At 29.7% G+C, this 20,588-nt stretch overlaps 2 protein-coding genes across 7 annotated transcripts in view; one reads left to right on the forward strand and one right to left on the reverse strand.

Moving 5' to 3' along the window:
• The first annotated feature begins 60 nt into the window (after nt 1-60).
• On the forward strand, nt 61-4,898 carry LOC107066842 (uncharacterized). The gene is made up of 5 exons (XM_015321828.2): nt 61-465; nt 703-1,220; nt 1,328-1,525; nt 1,662-1,800; nt 1,888-4,898. The coding sequence occupies exons 1-5, from the start codon at nt 210-212 to the stop codon at nt 2,004-2,006; spliced, it is 1,230 nt and encodes a 409-aa protein (XP_015177314.2). The 5' UTR covers nt 61-209; the 3' UTR covers nt 2,007-4,898.
• Nucleotides 3,439-20,588, reverse strand: part of LOC107066808 (disintegrin and metalloproteinase domain-containing protein 10) — a 41,792-nt gene continuing 24,642 nt past the window's right edge. For 5 of the 6 annotated variants that reach the window (XM_089169729.1, XM_089169733.1, XM_089169731.1 and 2 more), the window contains 14 exons: nt 17,095-17,338; nt 16,168-16,305; nt 14,839-15,026; nt 13,614-13,754; nt 12,842-12,966; nt 11,158-11,286; nt 10,682-10,850; nt 10,347-10,516; nt 10,066-10,233; nt 9,855-9,982; nt 9,659-9,773; nt 9,436-9,570; nt 8,142-8,375; nt 3,439-8,035 (listed from right to left, as the gene is read on the reverse strand). In XM_089169729.1, the coding sequence (XP_089025855.1) occupies nt 7,091-8,035; nt 8,142-8,375; nt 9,436-9,570; nt 9,659-9,773; nt 9,855-9,982; nt 10,066-10,233; nt 10,347-10,516; nt 10,682-10,850; nt 11,158-11,286; nt 12,842-12,966; nt 13,614-13,754; nt 14,839-15,026; nt 16,168-16,305; nt 17,095-17,338 (3,029 nt within the window). In that variant the 3' untranslated portion in view covers nt 3,439-7,090. The remainder of the gene's footprint in view (nt 8,036-8,141; nt 8,376-9,435; nt 9,571-9,658; nt 9,774-9,854; nt 9,983-10,065; nt 10,234-10,346; nt 10,517-10,681; nt 10,851-11,157; nt 11,287-12,841; nt 12,967-13,613; nt 13,755-14,838; nt 15,027-16,167; nt 16,306-17,094; nt 17,339-20,588) is intronic. The other variant, XM_089169734.1, reaches the window with a different exon arrangement.

The following is a 20,588-nucleotide window of genomic DNA, read 5'->3' on the forward strand; positions in this document are numbered from 1 at the left end:
AAATTCTTGCCGCCAAATTAAATTTAAAAATCGATTATCACGTGACTTTGAATCGATACGTATGTAGACCAATAAGAATGCGTTCTTTTTCAAAACGTAACCTCGTTGAAGTTGTGACATGTTAAACATCAAATAATATTCATCGGAGTAATGATAAAAAGTTGATTAGTAAATTATTTAATAAGGAAATATATAAATTGCAATAAAAAATGAAGATACGAGGAAGCGCAGAGATGCTTGAAAAGATGGAATTGGAGAAAGATGCACGTGAAGATGTGATGCAATTGATTCGAGCAAAAATGATTGAAAAAACTGATAATTTACGATCAGTACAACGTTTACATATCGATCGTAGAGAAGCCGAAGAAAAAGAAAAACTCGTTCGTTTTCAAGAAGATCGCGATTTACGATATCGACAAATCGAAAGGGCTAATAAATTAGCAGAGGAATTATCACGTCGTAAAAGTAACATTTTTAAGCATATATAAACATAATAAATAATCTCCAAAATTGTCTATCGATATATCAAATATTATATATATATATATATATATATATATAGTATTTCTTTTTATATATATTTATTATTATAAATAATAATAATAAAATTAATGTATTTAGCAAGATCGAATGTTATATTTGAAATTGGCGCCACTTGTGAGTAACAACAGGCGCCATTTTTATAAGATTTGAAATTTGCAGGTAAAGAAGCGCGGAAATTACGTGATTTGAAAGATAAAAAACAAATCTCACGATATTCTCCTACACTTTGTTCTCTCATTGATTTAAAATCACGATTTATCGAAGATATGATTAAAAAAGATTTGCAATCTTTCGAAATCCTTCAAAAATGGTACTCCGATGATAAGTTCAATAAAATACAATTGGCAAATATGGAAGAAATGAAACGACTTTATTGTGCCGATTTGCAGAATCAAATTATTGAAAAATGTCGGATAATGCGAGAATTGGACGAAGAGAGACAACGTGAACGTAAGATAATCGAACAAACGATCGAAGTTATTAACGATGAAGATATTCGTAAAGAGGAACAAAAGAAAGAAATTCAAAAGTGTTTACAAGGTGAGAGACAAACTTTCTTTGAAGCGAGACAATGTTGGAAGGAATTACAAAAAATTACTATTCAAGAGGAAGAACAAAAAATAGCTAAAGCTATTGCTGAAAAGGAACTCGAATATAACAAGCAAATGAAGAAAAAAGTAAATGTTTATAGTTATTATTTTATTATATTGAAAATAAAATAAAAGAAAAGAAACTGGAAGATATCGTTATTAGTACAAACATAATATTTTGTTTAATATTGCAGAGTGACATCGATAACGTAAAAGAAAGGATGATGGAAACTATTGCTAGAAAGATGTTGGACGAAGAAATCAAGATAAAAGAAAGAGAAGATATTTCTAATGAATTGTATTTAGAAAAGAAAAAGATCAAAGAAGCTAATGAATCTTTAAGATTAGCTTTAGAAAAACGACAACAAACTAAAGAACTTTTTGACGATATGGTAATAATAATTATTTTCTTTTGTTTCCTTAATAACACGAGAAATTTTAATTGTTATACGAGTTGAACATCATTTTGCTTTTTACGCTTTTAAAAAAAGATATTTAATTAACCGTTCTCTATCTAATTACACACAGGTAAAAAGAACAATTGCAAACAACGAGAAAAAAATGGAAGAACGTGAGACGGAAATGGCTTTTACGCGTAATCTTTACGAGGAACAATTAAAACTCGATGAGAAAGATAAACAAAAGCTAGAAGAGAAACAACGAAAGAGTATATAAAATGAAAATTATTTCAAATCTATTTATTTTTTAACACTGATTATTATTTATACGAAATTATATAATATTTTCATTTTAGATAAACAACATGGCGAAGAATTGGAAAACATTATAATGAATAATAAGATTAAATATGCCGTAGAATTATTGAAGAAACAAAAATATGTTGGTGATGGATGCGTAGGCAAAAGTTATTAAATTAATAAATATATCATTTAATTACTTGTAAAAGTGATGATGTCGATATTTTCATTACTTTTTTTGTGAGAAGACACACAAATTGTTGTTGCAGTTAATTTGAACCATCCTGAATACAAAAATAGATATAATCCTGTAAAAAATTGATAAATTCAACTAGATTTATATTTATTTCGGGAACACAATAAAGATATCTAAGTTTTCGCCCATTATTTATTAGTACATAGGTATATATATATATATACATGTAGCCCGGAAAGGTATCACCTTTACGGCATTTGTTATTTGTACAAAGTCCGTGTAAAAATACAGCAGCCCCATCTTATATAGATTAATATTAGGAGTACAAATAAGTTTCCGCCGTTTTGAAAGAGATGACATGGCACGAGGCTTACGTTAGAATTCGCAGATGATAACCGGCTTGAAAATTAGGTTGCTCATTATGGTGGGTAGAGGTAAGGAGTAATATCTCTTATGGGAGAACATGTGAAAAAGTGTCCAACATTTTTTGAAAATAATAGTTCAAAAATCTTCCAGAATGGCGTTGGTGAACGTAGTAGGTATTGAAGTATGCCGAATTATGTAATAATGCTTCCTTTAAAAATTTACAGTGTAGGAACTGTGACGTCACCCGAATTGAATGCATGTCAATGGACACTTTTCATATACAGAAATGTTATTCCTTACCTCTACCCTACATATTGCTCATTCAAGATGCAACATAACTCTATCATATTATTAACTTCGTATTAGCATCATATATACGGGGACGGGGACGAGGGGCGGAGGGTAGCTATAGAGAGTTAAATAAAATCGAAAATGTTAATAAAAAAGAAAAATCTAACTTAATTTGCTCGATTCATACATAATAAAAAAAAGCATCGTGTAAGTACTAATATTTTTGTTTGTTTGTTCTGTTTTGCTTTCAAGCGAGATCAAAAAAAAAAAAAAGTAGCTAAACACAATCAACGAGAGAATTGTCTTTCTCATTTTTGTTGTTTTGTTTGTTCTTAATTCAAACACATCGAAGAAAATTTGTCATTTATTATAGAAGTGTCGTCCTTCGCTAATATCGCATAATTAATGCCACGATTGATTGAAATCTCTACGACGATCTTTGTTACACTACTGTGAAATTTGTCTCAACACATTTATAAATAAGTCTCTGGGCCCCCTAATTATATAATCTCTACTAAATTTATCGATTATTATACAATAATAATAATAATACGCTCGTTTTCTTATTTTCGCACATCATATTTCTTCTAACACAACAGACGCCAAATTCAACACGATAATAAAGCGAATTTTTGACACGTTACGTGTGTGTGTGATTTTTCACGTGAAAATATGTTTTTTTTTTTATTATCACCGTACACGATCATGCATCAAACTTGGACTTCCATTTTGTTTGTTTTTTTCTTTCATCTTCTTTTTTTTTTTTTTTTAAACTTTTAATTGTCATTCACATGCCATTTTTTCTTTTCTATTGCAAGAACATCTTTGAAACAATCTCTGTATGGTTTTTATTATTATTATTATTATTATTATTAAGGTTACTAGTGTTATTACTAGATTTATTATTAGTATTATTATTAGCATTATTATTTATTTATTTATTTATTTATTTATTTATTTATTTATTATTAATGGTCACTTTTTTTGATCGACGTGCAAGTTAGGCACAACAAGCGGATCCTTTAAAAGTGAACAAAAGTATGATACGTTCTTTTTATTCATCATTATCACCATCTTCTTTTTCTTCTTCTTCTTTTTATTTTATTTTATTTTATTTTATAACTTTTGCGTTGGCAAATTCCTAACTGTAAAAAACGACTTAGCACGGATTGGTCTTAAAAGTAAAATCACATATCCTTTGCGGATTAAATGAGTGCTTTTTTATGTTATTCGTGTATGTGTATATGTTTATAACTGTATATATATATTTATGTGTAGCACTGGTCATGTAAAAGTAAAATCACATTATTTTTCACGCGTTATGTATATATGTATATGTATTATATATATATATACAAAAGTAGCCCGCATCCGTGTCACACTTAACGAGTCATTTTTTTTTCTTGTTTTTTTTTTCTTCTCATTCATTTTCTCTTTCTTTTTCTCTTTCTCTTATTTTTTTTTTTTTCACATTTAAATAATTACAATAGAAGATAATAAGAATTATTATGAAATAGAGAAACGAAAAGTTTTTTTAAGTTAAATAAATGTTTTAACAATTTTTTGTGAATTTATGTTTGTAATTTTTATAAATAACATTTGTAATTTTGAGTTGAGAAGAGAAAGAGAGAGAGAGAGAGAGAGAGAGAGAGCAACGATCACAGCACAATTTTTATGTGCTTTTTTTTTATGAAAAAAAAAACGAAGAAAAAAAATAACAAATGTTAAACAAAATAATTTTATATTTTAATTGTTAAGAAAATTAAATTATTAACATACGTGATTCGTTCTTACGTACGAATTTGAAAACACACGCGAAATATATAAGATATATATATATATATATATAATTATTGAAAATAATAAAATATTAATTTTTAAAAAAATAATTATTAACAGCACCGTATAAATGCAGTAAATGATCTATGCAAATATACAATGGTGGACCGATAAGTAATGTGTCGCTTTTTAACCTCAAAATTCAAACAATTTTGTTTTATTATTAATCAATAATTAAATTAATTAATTAAATTAATTAATCAATCTTTTTCAATCTGCTATGCAATATTTTTAATATGAAAACTATAAAAATTATCACAATCGATTTTTTGATTTAAAATATTAGAAATAATTTGACTTGGGTAGTAACGGCCATTACTATTTCGGTCCCCCTAATATTATGAAATATGTATTACATATATATATATATATATTTATGAAAAAAACAATTAACATAATATTTTTAATTAGAAAATCATTTTTAAAATGATATCAATTTAATTTCAATATACTTTTTATATATCTCGTGTGTATTATTTGTTTTTGTCTACAAAATGGAAGTCACTCGATTGAATTACAAAACGAGTTAACTAAACGTACAATTTTTACAGCATAATTCATATCTATCACGATATTCTAAAAGCAACGATTGTCTTCAATTTTTCTACATATACACCATTTAATTTAATTGAACCTAACCAAAAAAAAAAAAAAGAACAAAAAATTCGATCAAACAAACAATGAAAAAGGAATAGTTGAAAAATGTTCACAAGGTGTGTATAGATAAAATTGTTGAGACAATCTGATTGGAACAAGAGAGAGAAAGAGAAAGAGAGAGAGAGAGAGAGAGAGAGAGAACGAGCAAAATGAATTTGGCTCAAAGTTATTGTTCAAAGTGAGCCGGCCCTTTTAGCCGATTTAATAGGAACCATTAGGAAACTGCATCGAAACAACTTTACTTAGGCAGTTTGAGAATAGTTATTGTAAATAGGCAACAATCGATAGAATGCTTTTGAATAGAAAACAGTCTTGGACAGTCACAGTCACTGTTTTATAAGAAATGCAAAAGAAAAAGAAAAAAGAAAAAATAGAAAAATTAAAATAATTATCATCATCATCATCATCATCATTATTATTATAATAATAATTATTATTATTACTATTAAGTATTATTAGTATTATTATTATCGTTTTATTATTTATTTTATTAAATCGTGACAATCGCGATTATTCAAAGCTACATTTTCACGTGACAGTAAAAGTTATGGCTTTTGTTGTCGTAATACTGTATAATCAGCGTAACATCAAACTTAATTTTGTGATAATAATGTCGCAACCTATCCAAAAATTCATTTACATCAAATTAACAAAATGATCAATATTTTTCTTTCGAGTTGACAGAATACTTTTTTGTTTTTTTCAATTATACTGTAACTGTATAAATTCATAACTCATAATGAAAAAATCCAAATATTGTAAATCTATCAAATAAACCAATTTACATTTTATTTTTTTTTTTTTATATTCGATCAAATGATTTTCTTGGATACCCTGTATATTACTCACGACGAAAAAAAGTCATAACATTTATTATCAATTACTGTAAAAAAAAAAAAAAGAAAAAGTAACAATTTATTTATTGTCACGTGAAATCGAGCCAATTTTATTATTATTATTATTATTATTATTATTATTATTATTATTGGTAATATCGACAAGTTTTTTTTTACGATATCGACAATATAAAAAAGAATACGTAGCAAATTACACCATCTTTTCATTTTTTTGTTTGTTTGTCTCTTTATAGGCAGCGTTTCAGTTTTTATTTTTTTTTTTTTCTATATTATATTTATATATAAACGAATATTATATTATTTATAAAGGAGAGATTGTTTTTTTTATTCCATATACTCTCTTTCTCTTTCTCTGAAATGCAAATTGCAAATGAACAAACACTGGCACACTTTTACAGCTTTTTCTTCTTCTTCTTCTTCTTACTCTGTTTCATTAGTTTATGTTTATTATTTTCATCCTCTTTTTCTTCTTATCTTTTTATTTCTGTCTTTTCGTTCACTCTGCTGACACATATATTTCTTCTAGTCTTTTTAAAGGTAGATTTGGCCCCTTTTTACGAAAGAAGAAATCTTGTTTCACTTTAGCTTGGCATATATATATATATATATATAACACTGTTATCAAGATCTAAATGCTAATATTTATATAAACAGATTAGCAAGAGTAAATAGGATTGCGAAAATTCCTATTAAATAGAGAAGACCAACCAAAATTATCACGTCTTCTTCTATGCACTCAAGAGAGTTCATATTATTTTAATAATAGCTTTTGCTAACACTTTAAAACACGACCTTTTAAATATCCATTCAATGGACACTTAAATGTTCTTTTTTTTTTTTTTAAACTTACTCCTAACTCGGAAGACAAAGAGTGGGAACAAATAAAAATAATATTAATAATAATAAAAAAAGTAAAATAAAGCTAAGCGCATTTCTTCTTGTTAATCAATTTTACGTATTAAAGAAAAGAAAATATTCATCTGCTGGATAATTATAACGCAAGTATTCTAATAATGTTAACTCTTTGATAGAAATAATCATAAGTTTGTGGGGTCACGTGTTCGAAAAAAGAAATTCACTTTCAGAGAGTAAAACTTCCAAATCTGATGGTACCGTATGCAGATCGGAATTAGTTGGTTCCGGTAAATCCCCACTATCGTTTCCAATTCCAGTAGGTGCAATCTGTCTGGCTCTACCAATTCTAACTCTGTCCCTTCTCTTAGTTTTAAGTAAAACTCCAGTTCTCGGCAATTTCGTGGACCTCGTTAAATTATTGTGGGCCGAAGTTGGCGCAGGAGCTGGCACTTGAGCTACTTTATCGGCCTTACGTAGTTTTACGCTGAACTTGAAGGGGGGTTTATAGACGACTTGAAGTCTAGCTCGTTCCTTTCTAATCAAAGTACCTGGCGAACTTTTGACCTCTCTAGAGTCCAGTGGTCGCCTTGGTACACCATTTTGCCTTGATTGAGCTAATCTCGTAGCACCACTTACGTTACCACCAGTCGTCAATCCAACCGGTGTCGATTTGCTTTTTGGTAAACCACTGGACGTTCTTGAGTTCTCCGGTCTACACTGAGACGAAGCTAATAACCACGATCGTACTTTACTCTTGGGATCTGCATTCGGTTCTGATTCTTTTTCCGCTTGCATTGAGGAATAATCAATAACTTCCTTCCTATGTTGTTTCTTCCGTTTATTACGTTTGTCAACGTCCGAATTATTGGCGGCACCGTTGTTATTCGAATTTTGTTTCTCCCTTGAGTTAGAAATTTTCTTACGTTTACTGTTGTCTTGAATCACCACGCCTGTTGCTACAGCTGCTGCTACTGCTGTTGTTGCTGTTGCAGTTGTTGCTGACGTTGCTGTTGCTGCAGTAACGGTAACAGCAGCTGTATTTGCTGCTGTTGTCGTTTCCGTTGCTCGTTTCCTAGCAACTTCTTCCGATGGCACGGTTGAAGATCTCCGAGTTTGAATTGGCTTCTTTTTCTTTAGAATATCCTTTTTGTTTTTTTTTTGGAGGGGGGGGGATTTTTCAAAACAAATACAAATTAAATTCATATTACACACACACACACAGAGATAGATTATCTTGAAAGTATTATACCTTGTTTGATTTATCGGCAGGAGCAACATGCGTGTCCTTATGCTTCCGGTGTCTTCTCTTCTCCCTCACTTTCCTGTTCAATGGAAGCTTTGCACGAACGGCTGCCGGATGAACTGTCACTCCCTCCGCACCTTCCGGCGGCAACCGTACCGTTTCCGTTGTCGAACTGTGGATTATTGTCACCGATTTGAGCTTCTGATCCGGTCGTTTGCCTAGGAACCTCATACTGGCGATCTGAATAAATTAACAATTTAATTAATATACCTTTGAAATATATAACCATATCTCATAATACATGATTTTTTATTTTTATTTCATATAAAATACTAAATATTATTCTAAAAATATGCATAAATTAATTACAATATTAGAGTTCAATTTTTTTTTATCATTATTTATAAAAAATATTTGATTTGCAAAACATATTTTAAAGTGTTTTATTATTTACTTTTTTTTGTAATTGATAAAAATGCGCGCCTGTTTGTATGCAACCCTCCAGACACACTTTGAAAATGTTGCTTACGAACGCTTTGCTTTTTTCTGCTCGAAAGATAGGCAACCCGTCATACATACGTGTATAAACAGTTTTGACTGGAAAAAAATTCCGTCTCAGTAGATGGCACTCGCAAGCAACATTTTCAAACGGTGTCTGGTGGGTTGCATACGAACAGGCGCGCATTTTTTATATAATTAAATTAATAATTAAATAAATAATTACAAATTACAAGTACAAATAATATTATTATTATTATTATTATTCGTTGAACAAAGTCATTTATCGTAATCTACAAATTTCCTCTATCTATTTTCGTCTATTTCGTTAATAATTTTAGCTATACGATAAACACGTGCTACACATATACTTTTTTTTTGTTTGTTAGCCCATACTATATCTACGATAAAATATTGAAAAAAAAATAAAAATAAAAACTAACAATATATGTTTATACGATAATAAAGCCTACGAAATACATTTTATATGCATCCTACTTTCGTGTATTATGTGTGTGGTGTGTGTGTGTTCCTCCAACTTACTCTTTTCAGACTGCACCGTTGTTTTTATCCTGCATTTATTCTGGTAAAGTTCGTACGTGAAATGTAAATAATAAATTAAGTGCCATGCATAATATCTATCCGTGTAGGGTGCTGCTCGCTCGTTATAGTTCGTTGTAAACGCAAACAATGCAAATAAATTTGAAACTCCTTTCCTCCCTCCCTCCCTCCTTCCCTCCTTCCCTCCCACCGTCCCTACCCCACAACCGTGCTTTTTATTAAATAAATTATTATTACTTACCAATAATGATACTGCTCCTAAAATGATGAATGCTGTTGCGTACCAATGATCGGATACCCAACGACGAACAGTTGCAAGACTTTCATCGGATAATAAAAGTTTTCTTAATGTTGCTAATGGACCACTCGGATCAACCTTAACAACAACAACAACAATAATAATAATTATTATTATAAGACAAAAGTTAACGTATATGAAATAAATTTGAAAATGTTGATCTCACTTCTCGACATTTTTGAAAGACGTCACAGTAACCGTTATAATCATTACACGGTGTTCCAGGTTTTGAGAACATATCCGGAATATCATACGGTGGTGAATTCCAATCGAATGATGACCTAAATAAAACATCATATTTTATATATATATATATATAGAAAGAGATAAAAAAAGAAATAAAGTATTTTAATAATACTCACAAACATGGTTGATTTTCACCAGGTAATCGACAACAGAGTTCACAAGCTTTAGTTGTAGGATCATTAGGACCAGGAATACATTGACAAGATTCTAATCCATATGCTAAACAAATGCTTCCGGTACATTCCTAAAAAAAGAAATAAAATAAAAACAATATATTATTATATTGAAAGTTTATACAATAATAATAATAATGAATTTATTACTTACGCCCATGAAACAAACCAATTCCCTATTGCAAATAGTCTTATTGGGTTTATTGATTGATGGAGGACAATAGGGTGATCTACCGTCGCAGAAACTAGCATCACGACAACCATTGTCATCCCTACACTTATCCCCAAACCTAAGATTGCAATCAGGGGTACAACATGGACCCTAAAGTGTAACAATACATAGAAATAAATGTTCTATAAAGTATGTGTGTTTCCTTATGTTATATTAGATCTGGCTTTTCATTAGACACGAGATAATATATCAAGTAGAAATACCTGACTAGGACTGCACACTGAACGTGGTGTAAGTGTACAGGGTGTCTCTTCTTTTGGTGGATAACGACGTTGGGGGAAACAACAAGTATCTCGACAATCTTCTTCCCATCCACAATCGCATTCTTCGCCATCCTCGACTACACCGTTTCCACACAATGATACTTGTGGTTCTATGGAGAAATGTTATACATTTACATATATATATATATATAGTTACAAATGTATATTATAATAAAAGAGAAAAATTGTGTACCATGTTATTTCAAATATACATAAAGAAATGATAAAATGTAATTAAATTTATCAATGATAATAATATGATTAAAATTAGTCACCTGTAAAGCATCCCTTTGGTGAACGTGCTTTACTGTTGAGTACAGGATTAATTGCGTTCAAACTACAAGGACTGAAGCGATTGTTGTTACGTTTATCACCGCTGGTAGCACGAGCGAACATTATGAAATTTCCATCTTCCCCACCTGGTGTGCATTGTTCCGGATCGTGCTAACGAAAGATACGAAGGATACATTTATTATAATTATATTTCATTAATTCTTATTTTTAAAATTATCATCTATAATGAAAAGATGTTGTTGTTGTTGTTGTTCTTGTTGATGTTGTTGTTGTTGTATGGTTTCACTAGTACGCGCTTGTATAATACAAATGCAAATATACATTTTGTTCTTTCAAATATATATAAGAGAAAAATAAATATGTGGATAAAAGGGTAAATGGTTTTGAGGGATAGGGGGGTGGGTTAGGGGTTGAGGGGTTGAGGAAAGTGGGTGGGTGAAAAATATCAAAGACTTACCGGCGAACCGAAATTGTGACCAATCTCGTGAGCCAATGTGACGTGAGATACCGCGGGTGGAACGTGCTTTCCGTAGTTCAGCAGGGTCACTATTCCAGTATTCAAGGACTTCATGCTACCACGATAATGCTGCAACATTATTTGTATGCAGCCTACGTTATATACTATGCTGAACGCATGCCGTGTTAAAAACGATACAGAACCGATATTGCTTTTTTTTCTGAATCAATTACATTTTTTTTATTTTTTTTTATATAGAAACATATATATATATATATATATTGCTATTATACATATATGTTTATGTATATATATATAGATAAGGTTTGATATAGTTGACGAGATATTGGAATATCTTTTCTTTTGTCGTGAACAAAAAAAACAAAAAAATATGGAATAAAATATGCGAATAATAATAACTGCAATATCGACCCTTATTCTGATGACGATAACGAACGAAATGTATCTACAATCATCTCTTTTATATTTATATAACAAGTTTCATTGGTGTATCTTAGCAAAATTTGTATACACATAGCTCTAAATATTTTATGTATACATATATATATATATGTATTATATTCATGGTGATTTGTAACTAATGGTTTAGCGAGTATGAACTGATTCTAATGTGAAAAAGTATGTCAAAAATGTAGAATACAATTTGTTTATTTTATTTTTGAATTATTTATTGAACAAGGTTCTTTACTTTTTTCAAAATTGTAAGCTCTCAGTCGAGTGCACTTTATTTTGATTCATTTTATACAAAAACGAAGCTTTTTACTAACAAAGTTTGTATTTTACAGTATGGGCTGATTCTAATATGAAAAATTATGTCAAAAATGTAGAATACAATTTGTTTATTTTATTTTTGAATTATTTATTGAACAAGGTTCTTTACTTTTTCAAAATTGTAAGTTCTCAGTCAAGTGCATTGGTATTTAACAAATTTGGTATTTTACATTTTTCAACTTAATTATTATCATGTTGAATCATTCCTAGCTCGGTTGTACCACCAATTACAGGATACCTTCTGTATATATAATATATATATATATATATGTATACATTTCTAAATCCTCGATGTATTTGCTAAGATCGAACGGACTATTATTAATTAAACGAGAATTACTGGCAAAGTAATTGTGATGTTGTTGTTGTTGTCGTTGTTGTTATGATAAAGTGTATTAATAAAAATAAAATATATATATATATATGTATAAAAAAAAAAAAAAAAATAAAAAGAAAATGTATAATAATATACTAAAGATCCTAACATTGAAATAATGTACATGCGTGTCTTGTGAATATCTTTCAAATATGATTTGTAAAAAATGTTTCTAAAATGTAAGACACAACATGCATGAATCTATCAAAGTTATAAATAATTACTTTTAACTGTTAAAATATATATATATATTAAAACTGTAAAAATCTCGATCTTATATATATATATATATATATATATATATCGAATCTAATAATAAAATATAACTCAATAAAAATATTTATTGTGTGAAAACAATTTTTAAATTTCAATATGTCACACCCACCTTGACGTGAAATATGTTCAAGAATATATATATAAAAAAAAATATATATATATATGTATAAAAAAAAAAAGGAAAGAGAAAAAAACGTGTCTTTTTGTTGTTTTTTTTTTTTTCCTTTATACCTTACTTACCCCGTTCCTTTCGCAAACACCACCAGCATTCTTCAAATCCCCAGTCCAAGCAAGACCTAACGTTCCCATTTCAAAATCCCGATACGTGAACATGTAAGCCAAACAAAACGCGTCGTAATCTTCCTCTGAAACGATCACACGAAAATAATCTATCATTTTTTCTTTTCTTTTCTTTCTTTTCTTCATTTTTCTTTTTTTTTTTTTAATTTAATTTAATTTAATAATAATTATTATTTAAATATTTTCTTTCAATAATAAGAATTAATTAATATTATTATTTTTTAATTCAATAATAATATAAATTATAATACAAATAAATTAGATATATATTATATTATATATTTATTATTATATATATATATATATATTATTATTATTATTTTATAGATATATATAAATAATAGGGGTGGCTTGCCACGTGTTGCTGTTGCTTACAATCAGTCCGATACACACGTCTTGAATTAATAAACAAATAATTCGCAATAAAATAATATTGCGATTATAAATTAAGATATAAACTATCCTATCTTTTAAGTTGAATGAAACTGCACACAATGTGCTAAATTTTATTCAAATCGGTTCAGTAGTTTAGGAATCCATTGCGAACAAACAACGTGACACGTCATTTATATACATTAAGAAGAAAGATATATATATATAAGTATAGTTTTTTCTTCAATACAAATTTGTTCCTATTAATAAAATGAATATCTAACACCTTACAAATAATAATAATAATAATAATAATAAAAAAAAACGTGAACTTGCTTACCAGAAAATAATTCAAGATACTTCTCGACACCGTAATTACCCGGAAATCGATAATTGTGATCCCTCAAAGCATCCTCACTATGAACTTTCACACGTTTTATCATAAAACTGATGTTGTCGGGTCTACCATCCTGATTGAAATCTAAACGAGAGACAAAAACAAAAATGTATTATTAAAATATATATATATATATATTCAAACACAGGTACCAAGTGTAATAGTGTTGAAAAATACTTTTGAAATGAATCCCCCTTTGTGTTATTACTTTCTCTACATTTATGTATATACATGTATATACATATATGAGTGTTTTACACATGTAATGAATTCAACTTGTATTCAACTTGTATTTACGCGCTTTACAATATTCCTATTATAAATCAATTTAATGCGCACGCGTGAACGAACGAACTGGTTCTATCCGTGCAAATTCTCATGGTAGATCGATACTATGTGAAGTTTTCGACAGAAAACAATTTCAACGAGAACTCTACTCGATAATAGAGAAGGGAAAAGGGGAAAAAGGGGGACAGAGGGGTGGGGGTGGGGGCGGGGAAAGGGAAGAGGAAGAGGAAACTGAGTACGATGGACCAGAGAGATATTTTATCGAATTCCTATAATTCGATCGAATATTGCAAGTAAATGACGCGTTCGCGACGATCCGTAGCTTGTAATATGAAAATATTACATCAAATCAAATCGAACTTATATTTTTTTCGTTTTTATATATATATAAAAATTTATAATAAATTATATCAATAAAATAAATATGTTTGTTTTTCGTGTTATGGTAGTTATACGAAGTATCGATTGTATATCTTGTGAATCACTAATGGTGTACGAGTATACACACTTATGATTACAGAATGTGTTTGTAACGTTGTTATTTTGCTAAAAGAAAAATTGATAGAAAAGTACAAATATTTCAAATCCTTATTTTAATAATTCCATATATGTACATATGTGTGTATGTGTATTCATTTAATTAATTTCATTATTATTATTATAATATTAATGAATAAAGAGAGAGAGTTGTAAAGATAATTTTAGGACACACTATATATAATATATGACTGGTGTGCTCGTTTATGTTTCAGATTAAAAATATCAAATTTTCAAATAGAACACACATACAGGATACATACATATATATATATAAACAGAGAGAGAGAGAGAAGAAAAAGAGATAAAAGAATTTTTCGCACGATCTGTTAAAACAACTTACCCGTGTGTTTGTATATTGAGTTGACCTTCTGTACATGCCTCGTCATCACTTCGATGCAAGCTTCCTCCGTGCCATATCTAGCAAAAAATTGATGATCAGCTTGCAAGTAAAGCATGCACGTTGTTTTACGTGGATCTACTGTAGCACGTTTGTGTAAATGTCTGGCTATCCGATCTCCACTGTTGGATCTGTAACACACACAAACACATATTAATTATATTATTATTATTATTACAATTGATTTTATGATATGTACATATTTATAATTTGTTATATCAATTAATTAGGATTATACATAACAATTATTTTATTTCAAATTTGTGTTATATTTGTTTGGGGAAAAAGTTTCTTCGTATTTTCGAGATAGAGAGAGAGAGAGATTGTTTTTTAAAATCATCTAACTTTGATAATATAATAATCGTATTATTTGGTAATATTTAAGTTAATAATTATTAATATTATTTATATTATAACATGAAATTATTTTTTTTCAAATTTGTGTTATATATATGTATACATATATAAGTGTATTTGTTTGGGGAAAAAGTTTCTTCGTATTTTCGAGATAAGATTATTTCTTAAAATTACATGTCTTTAATAATAATAATCGTATTATTTAATAATACTTAAGTTAATAATTATTAATATTATATTTCAAATACTTCAATTGTAATATTAATTGTGTTTTTCTTTTTCTTATTACAATTATTTATTTATATTATAACATGATATAAAATCAATTGAACAAATTTGTAGCATCGGTTTATCCTGTTATAATTACCAACACGTATATGAATGAATAAGAAAGAAAAAAAAAAGAAAAAAGAGATGAAAATGGAGGATTAAAGGAACAAGAAAAACATGAAAAGAAATAGAAAAAGAAAGAAAGAAAGAAAGAAAGAAAATAAAGAATAGTGTGAGAAAAAGAATTAGCCAGTTATCATCTTTACCCGATAAGAGTTTACTCTGATAATCCACGTTAAAACAACGTAGTCACCCACACATTTCATGATAAACGTGGTGTGGTTGGTTCGTTTTTAACACCGTGATAATACGAAAGATAAAGGATTACCAAAAAAAAAGAAAAAAAAAAAGAAAAAAGAAAATTCGGGTGTTTTCGATGATAAAACTTACAAGATCGAAGAAGATAACAAAATAATACGAATTTAAAAAGAAATTGTATTATTTCAATTTTGTAATTACTTTTACTTTTTTCTTCTTCTTCTTTCTCTCTCTCTCTCTCTCTCTCTCTCTCTCTCTCTCTCTGTTATTCATTCTTTTTTATTTAAATTACTTTTTTTTCTTTTTTTCTTTTCTTTAATTTCTTACCTGTCGTAATAACGAGCTTCGCTTTTCGCTTCTAAATTCAATATTCTCCCATTAGTTTCTTTCGAGTAGAGACCAATTTTATTATCCAACAAGGGCTCGTAAAATCCTTCTGAAGTATCGTTGTTGTTAATCTTCCCTCTGTAAAAGAACAAATACATTTTTTATTTTTTTATTTATTTTTCTTTTTAACTTTCATCGTTACGTTTATAAAAGAAGAAAAAGGGACAAGCTGACAATATGACAACAAATTTGATCAGAACCAATAAGAGGTTTATGGTATATCTATATCTTGTTCAGCTCAAAACTTTTCAATCTATCAATGTTTACTAGGCTCAGTACTTTTCATCCTACCCATATGTATATATTTGTCATATGAATTAAATTCTACACAATTATAGGATTTGATCAGAACCAATAAGAGGTTTATGGTTATCCATATCGTGTTAAGCTTAAAACTTTTCAAACTATCATTGTCTATTAGGCTCAGTACTTTTCATCCTACCCATATGTATATATCTGTCATTATAATTTAATATAAATATAAATTAATTAAATTCTACATAATTATAGGATTTGATCAAAACTAGTAAGAGGTTTGTTTATGGTTATTCATATCTTGTTCAGCTCAAAACTTGTCAACCTATCATTATTTACTAGGCTCAGTACTTTTCATCCTACCCATATGTATACTTAATCACTATAATTTCTCTTTTATTTTTATAATATAAATATAATAATAAAATAAAGATAATATTATGTTCAAATTATTAAAAATAATATAAACAAAAAATCTAAAGAAATATATTCAAAAGTTAATAAAATAAATTTGAATAGATCAAATTGAATGAAGTGATTCATACGTATGTATAAGAAGATAATTAAATAAAAAATGAAATAAATAAAATAAATAAATAAATAAATGATGACCTATCAAAGGTGTCCTGAAGAGTGCCTTCGTGTAATTGATGACTCGCACATGGTAACGGATGTGGTGGTACGGTAACATCTGATGTACGATATGCGATGCTATGATAAGTTGGAGACGTGTCTTCGTCCTCATCCAAGTATCTCGAAGTTGGTTCGATATAAAACTCTTCGAATTTGGTTGCGATGGTACCATCGAATAATCCATCGGTTGTCACCACACCTTGTACCACTGCATTTTCATCTTCTGCAAAAGATAACAAGATAAACATAAAAAGATAGAAGGGTAGATTATTTATAAGTGATACGAATAATATATTTATCAAAGTTGCATGGGATTTTTCGGTGATTTTTGTTATTTCAATCTTATCGATATTTTATATTATAATTTTTCTATTTTATTAAATTAATAATCAAAAAATGTTTGGAACCCTTTACAACGTGTCTCGTTAAATAATGACGAGAAACAAGATAAATGAAAATAGGAAAGTAGGAAGGAAAGAAAGAAAGAAAGAAAGAAAAAAAAAGCAAATAATAATAAAAGTACAAGAGAGGCCAATTTCCACTTCGCAACTCATACCTGACGCGAGTTTCGAGCAGCAGCAGCAGCAGCAGCAGCAGCAGCGCGAAATAACTCCCTTAGCGCTTATAAAATATTTTAATCGGGGAATCCCTTATCACGTAAGGTACTACCACCTTACCCTCTCGTAATATCGTACTGGACTTCTTACGAGTTTACTTCGTGAGAGTTTCGCACCGTTAAATACGACGAAGATTATTTGATTACGCGTTTTAAAACAAGAACAAAATAAAAGAATAGAAATTATGATCAAATTTGATTAAAAAAAAAAAAAATATGAAAATTAATATTACGTGTATTGGTATTGTGTAAATTTAATTATATTATTATGTATATTATATATTATATATTATTTTATTTATATTTATATTATAATTATATTATATTGTGTGTATATATTAATGGGCTAATAATTTGAATAATACGTGGCCCATTGCTGGGCCCATTAATCGGCCGATAATAAATGCCGGTAATGGGCCGATACAAAATGCCGGTAATGGGCCGATACAAAATGCCGGTAATGGGCCGATACAAAATGCCGGTAATGGGCCGATACAAAATGCCGGTAATGGGCCGATACAAAATGCCGGTAATGGGCCGATACAAAATGCCGGTAATGGGCCGATAATAAATGCCGGTAATGGGCCGATAATAAATGCCGGTAATGGGCCGATACAAAATGCCGGTAATGGGCCGATACAAAATGCCGGTAATGGGCCGATACAAAATGCCGGTAATGGGCCGATACAAAATGCCGGTAATGGGCCGATAATAAATGCCGGTAATGGGCCGATAATAAATGCCGGTAATGGGCCGATACAAAATGCCGGTAATGGGCCGATACAAAATGCCGGTAATGGGCCGATAATAAATGCCGGTAATGGGCCGATAATAAATGCCGGTAATGGGCCGATAATAAATGCCGGTAATGGGCCGATACAAAATGCCGGTAATGGGCCGATAATAAATGCCGGTAATGGGCCGATACAAAATGCCGGTAATGGGCCGATACAAAATGCCGGTAATGGGCCGATAATAAATGCCGGTAATGGGCCGATAATAAATGCCGGTAATGGGCCGATACAAAATGCCGGTAATGGGCCGATACAAAATGCCGGTAATGGGCCGATAATATATGCCGGTAATGGGCCGATACAAAATGCCGGTAATGGGCCGATAATATATGCCGGTAATGGGCCGATACAAAATGCCGGTAATGGGCCGATACAAAATGCCGGTAATGGGCCGATAATAAATGCCGGTAATGGGCCGATAATAAATGCCGGTAATGGGCCGATAATAAATGCCGGTAATGGGCCGATAATAAATGCCGGTAATGGGCCGATAATAAATGCCGGTAATGGGCCGATAATAAATGCCGGTAATGGGCCGATAATAAATGCCGGTAATGGGCCGATAATAAATGCCGGTAATGGGCCGATACTAAATGCCGGTAATGGGCCGATAATAAATGCCATTAATGGGCCGATAATAAATGCCATTAATCGGCCGATAATAAATGCCATTAATGGGCCGATAATAACTGCCATTAATGGGCCGATAATAACTACCAATATATATATATATATACTTTCAGTGAATTTAAAAGCACTCTTCTCTAATCGTCAATGTCGATTAAAATCAAGAGGAATAAAGTAGACACTTTAAAGCGATTATAAGGATGAATTTCCAATGCACACACACACACACACATATATATAAATATTTACATAATTATACATATTGTATATAAATGGAAATGATCGTGTATACGAGTATGTAAACTCGGTCGTTTGAAATATTCTTTGAAAATAGTTAGAAAATCTTACGATGAAAGATTTCTTTTTCTTCTTCTTATTCTTCTTCTTCTTCTTCTTGTTTTTTTTTTCTTCTTCTTTTTCTTATTCTTATTCTTCAAACATTTTGATGATTTATATTCTGAAGAAAACGTGAATGAGAAAGTGTCACGGAAATTTGTCTTCTTCTATCGTGTTTTAGGAAACGAAGTCACTTGGGAGAGAGAGAGAGAGAGTTCGAACCCAAACCACGGAATAAAACGAAGTTATTCTCTTGTTTAAAAAAAAAAAAAAAATAAAAAAAAAAGTCAATAGAGAAATAGACATAGTCGTAGATTCTTGTCCTAATTTTAAAATCCATACGACGAAGATAAAAGTAAGATCATAAATAAACAGATAGATAGATAGATAGATAGATAGATAGATAGATAAATCAAACTTATATTCGTGTACACTTAAAAGAATGATGTAATTTTTAACATAATTTAATCAGTTAAGTGTGTGGTCGACGTGTATACACGTCAGTTGCTTGTAGGGATCCTATAGGAGGGATGCGCCATTTACATTGCTGGGGGACCGGAACTCGATTTTAACGCGCGAACGATTCAAACATTGAAATCATTCAGAAATAATGAATTGCATCAAATACAGAAAAAAAAAATGAACTATATATTTAATGATAATAAAAAATTTCTATTAAAATAGAATAGGTTAGACGAAAAAATGATTATAAATTCAAGCGGTCCCACAAAATTTTCAGCCAATGGCACATGAGTTGAATATGAATGACGTATCCCTCCTACAGGATCTCTAGTTGCTTGTTTTTCATTCCGCACCCTGTCGTGATCTTTTTAAACTAAATTTCACACAGTCAACTGATTTAATCATTTTATTAGACTAAATTCATTTTATCTCAGAACTCATTTACTTGAGATACCTTTGACAAGACTGAAACTAAAAAGTATCTTACATTTAGTATTTTGATAGAATCAATTATTCCCGATAGAAATTTTCTAAGTCAATTTAGGTTTCAATATTTTAAACAAATTAGATAAAATGATTATAATGGATGAATCAAATGTCTTGACACTAATTCAACATTTTATATGGTTTTTACGGTT

This window comes from Polistes dominula, unplaced genomic scaffold (assembly GCF_049000335.1).
Source record: "Polistes dominula isolate Pdom_NZ unplaced genomic scaffold, Pdom_raw_medaka contig_49, whole genome shotgun sequence".
In the NCBI taxonomy this organism is placed as follows: domain Eukaryota; kingdom Metazoa; phylum Arthropoda; class Insecta; order Hymenoptera; family Vespidae; genus Polistes; species Polistes dominula.

What these genes read in the sequence shown, in the direction of transcription:
- LOC107066842 (XM_015321828.2), top strand. Translation starts at nt 210, where the DNA reads ATGAAGATACGAGGAAGCGCAGAGATGCTTGAAAAGATGGAATTGGAG. An exon ending in GGAATTATCACGTCGTAAAA is followed by an intron (nt 466 to 702) that starts GTAACATTTTTA and finishes TGAAATTTGCAG; the next exon opens with GTAAAGAAGCGCGGAAATTA. An exon ending in AGAAGAGAAACAACGAAAGA is followed by an intron (nt 1,801 to 1,887) that starts GTATATAAAATG and finishes TTTTCATTTTAG; the next exon opens with ATAAACAACATGGCGAAGAA.